Here is an 11,890-nt window from a genome sequence, read left to right as displayed (position 1 = left end):
CTACACATTACAGCAGCTCCAGGGTTCAGTCTGAGACTACTGCAGCTCCAGGGTTCAGTCAGAGACTACACACTACTGCAGCTCCAGGGTTCAGTCTGAGACTACAGCAGCTCCAGGGTTCAGTCAGAGACTACTGCAGCTCCAGGGTTCAGTCTGAGACTACACATTACTGCAGCTCCAGGGTTCAGTCTGAGACAACACATTACTGCAGCTCCAGGGTTCAGTCTGAGACTACACATTACTGCAGCTCCAGGGTTCAGTCTGAGACAACACATTACTGCAGCTACAGGGTTCAGTCTGAGACTACACATTACTGCAGCTCCAGGGTTCAGTCTGAGACAACACATTACTGCAGCTACAGGGTTCAGTCTGAGACTACACATTACTGCAGCTACAGGGTTCAGTCTGAGACAACACACTACTGCAGCTACAGGGTTCAGTCTGAGACTACACACTACTGCAGCTCCAGGGTTCAGTCTGAGACTACACATTACCAACACTAAGCATGTTGCATCCTTCTGAGGAGGTGGGAAACACCAGAAGCTAAGTGATGGAAAATCTTTCAAATTGTAATGTCTGTTAAATTCATATTAAACATGAACATATTACAGCAGTGTCTTAGCGAGCATTCAAATAGAACTGAAAATACCTCTTCCAAGCAAATATCACTTTCAGAAACAGTCCCACAATGACATGACTACATGCATATGTCAAAATATTTACATGAGATTAAATCATGAACTGAGAGAATTTCCTTAGGTTACCATGGTTACTTCATCTCTGCACTGTGTTGTGACAATCACTGAACTGTTATGTTAAATTCAACATAAAAAAAATATAAAATAAACATAGTTGTCCTTGTAAATTCTTATCCCGCTGTTCCATATTAGCATTAAGAGTCTCTTGGCTTCAGTAACATTAATAACACTGAATTGTGTCTGTCATATATTCCATGCCATCCAATGTCATTCCCACTGGACACAATGTGCAAAGAGATTGTCAATTCCTCTTTATGAGATAACCATCCGTATATGCCAGAACTTCCAGGCTATATCATCTCCTGGATCTGTTAAGAACAGTATTGTCGATTGAAAAGATTCAAGTGTTGTCTGAGTCAACCAGATACTGACCACAAGAGTTTAACTTGGATGATTAAATAATGTGTATGGACAATGGACTGTTAATGACAATGTTTTCTCATAATTATGTTTTTTAAACTGAATAAGTAGGCTGCAATATTACCATATTACCATTCATCTGAAATGAACTCAGAAGTTACCATTATCATAATCACTAAAGATTTTATCCACTAATATTTCACAAACAGATGTCTTTTTCAGACTAGAACAACCAAACAAATGCTAGCCAACTGACTGACCTACAGCTCTGAACAGGCATTTCAAGGGTGCTTCATCCAACCAAGATGTCTGTACAGTTAACCCCGGATACGGAACAGGAGAGTCTGACTGATATAACACACTACACTGCCCTCACTGTCATCTGAGGAAAGAGGCAGACGTCTGACTGACATAACACACTACACTGCCCTCACGGTCATCTGAGGAAAGAGGCAGACGTCTGACTGATGTAACACACTACACTGCCCTCACGGTCATCTGAGGAAAGAGGCAGACGTCTGACTGACATAACACACTACACTGCCCTCACGGTCATCTGAGGAAAGAGGCAGACGTCTGACTGATGTAACACACTACACTGCCCTCACAGTCATCTGAGGAAAGAGGCAGACGTCTGACTGATGTAACACACTACACTGCCCTCACGGTCATCTGAGGAAAGAGGCAGACGTCTGACTGATGTAACACACTACACTGCCCTCACGGTCATCTGAGGAAAGAGGCAGACGTCTGACTGATGTAACACACTACACTGCCCTCACGGTCATCTGAGGAAAGAGGCAGACGTCTGACTCATGTAACACACTACACTGCCCTCACGGTCATCTGAGGAAAGAGGCAGACGTCTGACTCATGTAACACACTACACTGCCCTCACGGTCATCTGAGGAAAGAGGCAGACGTCTGACTGATGTAACACACTACACTGCCCTCACGGTCATCTGAGGAAAGAGGCAGACGTCTGACTGACATAACACACTACACTGTCCTCACGGTCATCTGAGGAAAGAGGCAGACGTCTGACTCATGTAACACACTACACTGCCCTCACGGTCATCTGAGGAAAGAGGCAGACGTCTGACTGATGTAACACACTACACTGCCCTCACGGTCATCTGAGGAAAGAGGCAGACGTCTGACTGACATAACACACTACACTGCCCTCACGGTCATCTGAGGAAAGAGGCAGACGTCTGAAAGTCTCCATCAGTCTTCAAAATGTCATGCGTCTGCTTCTGTCTAGAGTCTAAGATTGATGATGTATGTACAGTTGCTGACTGTGCCAAGTCCTCCTTAGAAAACAAACACATAATTCCCCAGTCCTCTGAACTGCTAGATCTGCTGTGAGTGTCCATAGTCCTCAATGCGTTGAGCATCTCACTCTGCAAGTTGATGACCTCTGTTGGCGCCATGCTCCGACTGACGTTGAGGGTGATGTCTAAAGGGTTCTCTATCTGCATGGCACTGTCACTTGTCTTGTCAAAACTGGTGCCCGTCACAAGAGATATCCTGCGTCGTCGGAAGTTGAATTTAGTGTAGAAAGAGAAAAAACCATGAAGTAATTCCTCTGAAAAAAGGAAACAAATGTCAACATACCCTGTGAGATCAAATACGTTCTGGGGCACAACAAGAATCAGTAACAGCGTTTCAATGAGTTTACAGTGTTTATCCTGGACTTGTTAAAATGATAAACAATTTAAAACTATCAAATATCTTTGATCGAAGCAGACGAATGGCGAGTACTACATACTGCCAGCATCCACACGACGTCACAACCACTCCTCATCATCCACTCACCTAGAGTTCTTGTGTCTGTGGGTTTGGGCAGACTGTCCATATCTCGCACAAAGTAGAAACTTTCTCCACCATTTAGAAACTCACTGTTGGAGTCTGGAAGATCGATGCAAAAGTACAAAAATTGGTAAGCAAGAGAGTGAGAGAATGACTAATAGAATGTGCATGGTGTGTGTGTGTGTGTGTGTGTGTGTGTGTGTGTGTGTGTGTGTGTGTGTGTGTGTGTGTGTGTGTGTGTGTGTGTGTGGTGTAGTTTGTACACTCTGGAGACAGCAAGCCACTATATATTTCAGCGGTTGAGCTTAACACTACAAGCATGTATGTTGGTTTTGACACCACGTCAATTTCATGTGGAAGTAAGCCAAGAGAGATGCAGGCTCTAGATGTTGACCAAAGTATCCTTGTATGACCAAGGGATGCAACTCCGCAGAAACAGATGTGTTACAAGGCATCACACATTTAACTCACCGATAGATGCAAGCAGAAATAGCCATGAAAATGTGTTTTCAAAACATGGGGGCACTTATTGGAGCAGATTGATTAATTGCTTGTTACCAACATGGTGTTTTGTTCTGAATCCATCAGTTGTACCAACCTGGATTGATCATGATGTGTTACGATGCATTTAACTTTCCAGTAGATACAAACAGAGTTATTGGAGCGGATTTATCAATCATGTTATTTGCTTGTTACGAACACAGAGTTCATCTGAATCCATCAGTTGTTTTGTTTGTTTGTTTGTTGTTTAAAGCGGCACTCAGCAATATTCCAGCTATGTGACGGCTGTCTGTAAATAATCGAGTCTGGACCAGACAATCCAGTGATTGACAACATGAGCATCGATCCACACAAGTGGGATATGATGACATGCATCAACCAAGTCAGCGAGCCTGACCACCCGATCCCGTTAGTCGCCTCTTATGACAAGCATAGTCGCCTTTTACGGCAAGCATGGGTTGCTGAAGACCTATTCTACTCCGGACCTTCACAGGAATCCATCAGGTGTACCCACCTGCCATCACCTGCATGGCGCCGACGGTGGGCAGCAGCTCCTGGGTCTGCATGTAGAACACCACCATGGCCAGGAGGATGAAGTTGGTGGCGTAGCGCCCTGGCATGGGCCGAGTGATCAGCTTGTCCCGCGCCCACTGCTTCACCACACTCATCAGGGGGTACACGTCGGGGTTGTAGCATCCGTACACAAACATCAGCTCCGACAACTTGTGTGTGATGCTGAAACCCATTGTATTATATTATGGATAGTGTTAATGACGCAATAAACCAATGCAATAAACTTGGTATCATCATCCGATAAATATGCAAATGAGGTCACCTAGCAGGAACTACATCGATGCTGTGACGTACGTGCCCAATAAACTACTGACTTACATTCCCAACAAGATTACATTAGTGTTTCCCAATCTTTGATGTTTCCCAATGATGGCAGCAAAAGATTTGACACAATATATGACAAACGGGGCCATTCATTCAAATGTAGTTACATGGAATTTCTAAAGTTACTTCAACACATATAACATTTCGGTAAAACAAGGTCCCCAGCAATCTACTGTAGGTGACTAAATTGGAGGGGTGGTCCAGCTCGATGACTGGGTGGATACACTGTCATCATACCCCGACAAGTGATGGTGCTCATAACATCAACCCCTGGTTTGTCATGCCCACACTAGATTTCATACAGGCCATTGTGACTACGATGGAATATTGCTGACCGCAACATTAAGCAATATTCACTTTGGAGTCAACAACACACAAGGTCCGTACAGTGACCATTTGATCCTGATTTGCCTTTAACTTGGTTGGTTTGTTGTTTAACGCCGCACTAAGCAATATTCCAGCTACATGATGGCGGTCTGTAAATAATCGAGTCTGGACCAGACAATCAAGTGATTAATATCATGAGCATCTATCCACGCAACTGGGATCGATGACAGGCATCAACCAAGTCAGCGAGCCTGACCACCCGATCCTGTTTGTCGCCTTTTACGACAAGCATAGTCGCCTTTTACGACAAGCATAGTCGCCTTTTACGGGAAGCATGGGTTGCTAAAGATCTATTCTACCCTGGATCTTCACGGGTCAACATTTAACTATAGTAATATGAAAGAATCAGGTGTTCTTTAACTTCTTTTAAGTAGTATAATAAGTCATGTCTTATGACAAGAAAGAGGTATCTATTCTGCTAAGATCCGTGTAATAGAGTTTCGAACAGAGAAAATGAAAAGACTTGTGTATCTGAAGAAACAGCCAGAAATTGAAAAAATATATCTTATCAGACACGTCAGACTTTGTGTCCAGAAAACCATATAAAGAAATAAGCTTACTTGTCATGGTAACTGAGGTCACATCTCACACCTGCAAGGCCGTGCCTGAACCGGACTATCGGCACACGAGCCTTCAGTATGTTTTGGAACTCTGAACACAAGGGCACATAACTCCTCAGTGTCTGACTCAGGCCTTCCAGCACCCTCCGACTCCTCTGATCTTCTGACAACCTGGCGTACTGCTGTTTGGCTGAGATGAACTTCATGTCTGTTCTTCCAAGTTGCTATTCAAAATCAACAATAAATCAATGACAGACATGATGGGGGTGTTCAGATGGGATTAAGTTTAAGGGGGGTCAGAATAAAAATGACAGTGAAAGAGGGGGTTGCCCAAGTGAACAAAATGGGGGGATGAACAAAATGTTACATGAAGTGGGGGTGGATTGGGCATAATTTTTTTTACATAAAATGTGGTGTCTTGGGTGGGGTAGCGAGGGAGATATATTACAGTGATAAGTGAGTGAGTGAGTGAGTTTGATTTTACGCCACTTTTAGCAATATTCCAGCAATAGAAATGGGCTTCACACATTGTACCCATGTCAGGATTCGAACCTGGGTCTTCGTCGTGACGAGCGCATGCTTTAACCACTAGGCTACCCGACCGCCCCTTCAGTGCTAAGACCAATCTCACCACACCCTATGATAAATGACCAGTCCCTTACTGTATTGTTAAACTGGAACATATAATGTATCCACACATCTCGACCTCCCTGCACAATGAACTGTCTGATCCTTCTAACCCCTTCTTAATCCTGAATCAAGTCGTTCCAAATCTTAGTTCTCAACAAAAACTGAAACTGTAAACATGATGAAGAGAAATACATCTGCTTAAACTATCAGTTACCATAGCAACTTACAGTATCAGGTGGAAAAATATTACAAGTGAAGTCCAGATCACAGTCAGTCCAGCCAAAGCCGTTAATGCACGACCCGAACGGCTTGATCTGGCAGTGGGGTAGTATGCCTGACAAGGCTTCTTCAATGGCAGATGCTATGAAGAACCGCAGATGTTTCTCTTGCTGAGTAAGACGTTTGCACTGATGGAGGGCATCCATTTGATCCGAAATCTAGAACAGATGATGACAGTTAATAAAATTTTGTTCAAAATATTTCATTTTTGACCAGTGTTAGAACTAAGCATGAAATTCACAGGGTCCTTGTTGTAATGCCAGCGCAGGACACGTGTAAAGGCAAACCTTTTGGCTCCAAGGTTCTCCTGAATTTTGAACACTAGATTTTTATGCTGATTGATTATTATGGTTTAACCACAGAAAAATGTAACCAGGTAACAGGATTACAAAATATCAGTAAATGTGTCTTAGCCCACATTTGACACAAAGACACAATATCTTGGTCTTAAACCATCTTTGCCCTGGAAGTAAATGTGGTCTACCCACATGTTGCAGTCAGCATCCTCAGTGCCATCAATGTAGGTGTTCTACTTCACCATCACAACCAGAATACCCCCGTGGAGACTCCGGGTTAGAATACGTCCGACGCAATCTATGCCGGTTGTAAGAGGTGACCAAGTGGATCAGGATGGACTGGGTGACTTGGTTGATTGAGTGTCCTCATACCGACAGCTCCGTCTGTTGCTCGGAATACTGATTACTGGATTGTCTGATCCAGACTTTATTATTTGCAGGCTACCAGCATACAGCTGGAATATTGCTGGAGTCTGGCATTAAACAAACAAGCCTCCACCTCTGCTGGTTATCTCAAACTGTTGACAATACCTTCCTTGCAGGGATAGCAGTCTACAACAAGTACCGACAGAAATCTGCCATTAAATTTTGTCGCAGTCTGTTGCCTCGAAGCCATATACAGTCAAGTTCTGTTCATCCGACATGTTTGGCTGCATATGATTAAGTCGGATTCACGAGTATGTCAGATAAACAAAATTAAGCAGTAATAATGTTTGTCATTGAAAATTTGACAACTACACGATAGATAATGATACGAACACTTAATAGAACAATGAAATCTTAATATTGTAATGTTATCGGAATATGTTTTCTTATCATGCAACATCAAACGCTAAACACAAAACTACTGTTACAAGCTCTATGACTGATTCAAAATACTTCTGAAAGCAAAGTCCGGAATGGAGGTCAAGCTCAAGAAAGTTGCTTTCTTAGTGGCTAATGTTGACTTCCTGCTAATCATTTAATTGGTCAGACGTGACCTGTAAAGTGATGACCCTCAGTTGTAGTGAAACTTACATCTGATTTCAATGAGAGGTAATCTAAACATGTGATTAATCCTGTTTTGTTTATTTAATGAAAGCATTAATTGTTTATGTTAAGCAAGTTTATGTCTGCAACTGCTACTAGTCGGTTCGTCTCGCATCAAAACACAGGCTGTGTGCTTGTGGGCAGATAACCACAGTGTACACTGATCACTGAGTGATTTCAGTAATTCATTGCAAATTAGGTGTGTCGGAGTGAGAAACTGTCAGATTAACAGGTCTAACTGGTACTGAATAAATCAGTTCTCATCACTAGTGTCAGACAAAGCCTATTGTCGGATTAACGAGTGTCAAACGTGACTTGGCTGGAATTTGAGAATCAAGTCCCAGGTTGGAATATACTGTAAATCTTGAAATTAACCGGAGCGTGAATTAAATGCGAAAAATGCGAGTGGTCTTTGCTCACATTATTAAACATCGCATTTATATCAACAATAAGACATTTTGGATACCAGAAATACCAACTTAGACATACGCTGAAAACAAACAACTATGTATTCCACATAGCAGCACTTGTAACAAGTATGTAAACAATGTCATTCAAACACTAATTACATCGTGTGAATTGTCCCTGCTGGGGTCAAGACAACAGTTCTACTCACTTATGTAACCACTGATCACACTTGCAAGTCCAGACATATGCCACCTATGCAACACAGTCTTTCTGTTCTTTGCGACAGCATCAAAGGCTAACACAATTTTTAGATCGACAGCCTTCAAGTTTGTTGACACTTTCTCCGCACAGTCTTCCTTTGAACTTCCTTAATGCCAGTCAACAGAATAAACACAAAAAGTATCTGTTGTTGTTAGAAAAACTCTATTGTTTTAGAGGAAGTACTCTACTCAGCGCTAATAAGCGGTGCTATTTGGTGTGTGATTGGATTATGGTGAGGATTCTCATGTAAACCTGACAGAAGACATTTTCCACTTATGCTTGAGAGGAGGGGGTGTCGCATTCATATTGAGTTGCATTTTTTGCTAGGGGCCAGCGGTTGCATTCTTTTGGAGACGCATTAATTTCACGATTGACAGTACCCAGTAATGTAAAGTATACAGACAGGTGATGGATGTAACACACTTCTACTTACTGACACGCATTTCTTCAAACTTGAAAGCACATGTTCATGTGAGGTAATATCTTTTTGAGGTGCTCTTTTTTTCTTAATACTGTGTTGGTTTAGGAACATCACTCTGGATCTGACTGGGAACTCCCCAAAAGAATAGCCGGTGTCCACCATCAAATCAGCCACCGATGTCCTCTCCTTGTACTCCACCATGAAGAAAGACTAGAAAAAAAGAATATATTGTCACAGTGATAGGATCAGGGAACAGGCAAATCTATACTAATGTCAAATAAATATCATTGTACAAATGTTTCAATTTTTTATTCACTGCATAAAAATGTCTTAAGTGTCCTGCAATTATATTAATCATGAAAATTGTCATGACAGAAATTTCAAATGGAAAGTTCTCATTTGCAACCTGTTGGTTGACTATTATGATACATTTATTCTCCATGTCACTTGTTTGTTTATTCTCGGGTGTCAGTATCCTGTGTCTGAGTGGGGTATTCATATTAGAATGGTATCTCAGGGGGCTAGCACTATAAAATCAGCATCAGTTCGGACTATTACACTGTTACTATTACGACATACGCTCACAGTCGGAAAGCGCACGTAAAATCTCCAACTTAAGTAAGTAAGTAAGACTAGTACAAGCAGCCACACACATCGCTATTTGAAGTGCAATAATCTTGGACGTGATGTTGAACACCATTTTAACTCACTTATTCAATTGTAACATTACATGAAGGGGAAAAAGTGTTAATTGTTGAAAGAAAAGAAAAATATCACATCCATCCCACAAACATCAATGTAGCACATATATTTCAATGGTGACCTCCTAAAAAGATAACATAATAATCTCTTAGTATTACCTTTCTTGCATGATGGAACTGCACAGCGGACTCGATGATGCCATACTGTTGCAGGTGCCGACGCACCTGGTCCTCATCTACCCCCTGCACCACCACGGTGCGATGTGCCGCCTCCCTCCTTCCTTCCACTTCTCTCTCATATGTGCTCAAGGATTTCCTCCCGTCATGTTTTTTGCCTACTCTCTCATCTGCAAAAAAGTTACACAGCATGAAGAGATCAGCTGCACATGTCCCAGGCATTAGGGGGATCTTCCACATTATGTAAATGTTATGATCATCTGTATTTCAAAAACTGACTGTTTTTCTACTTTGGGTAACATATATATTTTTGTTTTCCTTTTTTGTTTTCCTTTTTTGTTTAACACTGCACTGAGCAGTACTTGAGCTACATGATTGTACTCTCTAAATAATCAAGTCTGGACAATCCAGTGATTGACATCATGAGTATAGATCAACACAATCAGTGACAAAGTCACCGATCCTATCAATTTAGTCACCTCTTATGGCATACACCCTGTCAGTCTTATGAAATGTGACAATACCAATATGTTGGACACAGTAAGAATCCAGCTTTATGACAGTGGCCTGTAAAGAACTGAGTCTGAACCAGACGAAACAGTGATGGACATTATGAGCATTGTCCATAGGGGTGATATATTATTTTCAAAAAGGAGGGGTGGGTGTGGATAACCCATGAACACACACTCCCATAATGTGGACAACCCCCACCAAACATTACATGCTACATGCTTACTGTAATCATTGTAATAAGATTACGTCAATCATGTCAATAACATGACATACATGTATGGGTACATTACGTTAGCATTTAATATCTATTGTTAGCATTTAATATCTATTGAAAGGAGTGAGTGAGTGAGTTGGGTCTAACACCGCTTTTAACAGTATTCCAGATACATCGCGGCGTGTCAGTTTAATGTGGGAGAAAAGCCCTAAGTGTTGTAGGACGTTTACCACTTCGGTGAAACCCATGAGCACAGGTATGGTGCTGACAAACCTAGAAACATGATTGGGGCGAACCCGGATTCAAACCCACAATCATAGGTTTCTGGCATGCCCAAGGGACACAACTCTGCACAGCGAATCGCGACGCCTTAGACGACTGGGCCACCCTTGCCCCCCTATTGAAAGGAAGTCAAACATCAAGGTTAACACTTGCAACTATGAAAAACATTAACAATGAAACCTGGAAGGAACAATAAGCTGACCCATTGCATTAATTACGCTTGCAGTTGAGTGGTTTAAAAATTACAATATTGAGCAGTTGTGTTCATCCCTGGAATATATATTGCTGTGGCTCTCGCTTCACAAATCTTGCATGACTATTGGATTCTTAGGGTTAGTTACCTCAGGTTTACCCCCAACTCTATCCTTAGCCCTTGGATGACCTTTCTGAACAAGCAACCCAAAACGATCGTTTACTGGGGTTAAGTACCCCTTTCTGATCAAACACTGATCATTTGAGGAAAATCTGTATAATTTGTGTCTAGTTTGAAGTATTGCAGATAATATTGGGCGCGTATCAAGGTTAACAATCTGGTGATGATCAGTAGGTATATGAGCACAAGTCATTTTGTGACAGCGCCTGTGGTCTTGTGGTAAAGTGTTGGCTAACTATATTAACTCATAAGCCTAGTTTATCTTCAAGATGGCAATGTGAGTTCAATCCTCCGTCCAGTGCTAGCTGAAATCTGAAAAAAGTGAGACCAGACTTGTTCAGTACGCCCATTAAAGGTAGCTGAGTTTGAATAAATCAAATTGTGACGTTTTATAATCAGAATACAACAGCTGCATATGAACACATCGGATTGCATCATCTAGCAAGGTTAATTATGCTATGGCAACCACACACGACCACAACAATGGTCACAAATTTGTGGTTTAGACTGTGTCATCCCCTAAAGCTTGCATCAACAAACATGACTGGATATTTTGTTTTGGCCAACGTTCTCAATTATGTGTGAATTGCAGCCGATGTGGTGTATACATAATAGGAAACAGTTGTCGCTAGTGACAATACAGTAGCTTAATTTGTCCCCAATCCCTCTACACATGAACTATACAAGACTCGTGCATCTAAATGGTCTAGGCTACTCTGGGCCTATATTTAGTTTCAACATGATTGACAGGTTGAAAGAAGAATTGCCTGAACACCGTGATCGAGTGCTCTACCTGCTCTGTGTGAGCCCCCCGGTCTAGATCCGTAATTTCGTGTACTGAGGCTGTGAGAACAGATGAATGGCCATTCAGTGCCTAATGACATTGGATAACGTCTGAGGACATGCCGGCGAAGCATGTTCGGCAGACAAGTCGCCATATTTGAAGCTTTTAACATCCGGAAAATGAATATTAAACTTACAAATGTAGTATTCACATTATGGTATTACATTTGTTAATATAACCAGCTTTA

At 41.9% G+C, this 11,890-nt stretch overlaps 1 protein-coding gene across 1 annotated transcript; it reads right to left on the bottom strand.

Moving 5' to 3' along the window:
• Positions 1-407: 407 nt before the first annotated feature.
• Positions 408-11,797, bottom strand: LOC139465382 (poly(A) RNA polymerase, mitochondrial-like). Its single transcript, XM_071247088.1, has 8 exons — positions 11,653-11,797; positions 9,460-9,647; positions 8,612-8,809; positions 6,133-6,342; positions 5,276-5,499; positions 3,946-4,166; positions 2,937-3,029; positions 408-2,706 (listed from the first exon to the last, which is right to left on the bottom strand). The coding sequence occupies exons 1-8, from the start codon at positions 11,795-11,797 to the stop codon at positions 2,309-2,311; spliced, it is 1,677 nt and encodes a 558-aa protein (XP_071103189.1). The 3' UTR covers positions 408-2,308.
• Positions 11,798-11,890: the final 93 nt, after the last annotated feature.

The sequence above is a fragment of the Haliotis cracherodii genome, unplaced genomic scaffold, assembly GCF_022045235.1.
Source record: "Haliotis cracherodii isolate W230 unplaced genomic scaffold, xgHalCrac1.p SCAF_18, whole genome shotgun sequence".
Lineage (NCBI taxonomy): Eukaryota > Metazoa > Mollusca > Gastropoda > Lepetellida > Haliotidae > Haliotis > Haliotis cracherodii.
This window is presented reverse-complemented; position numbering and strand designations above follow the sequence as displayed.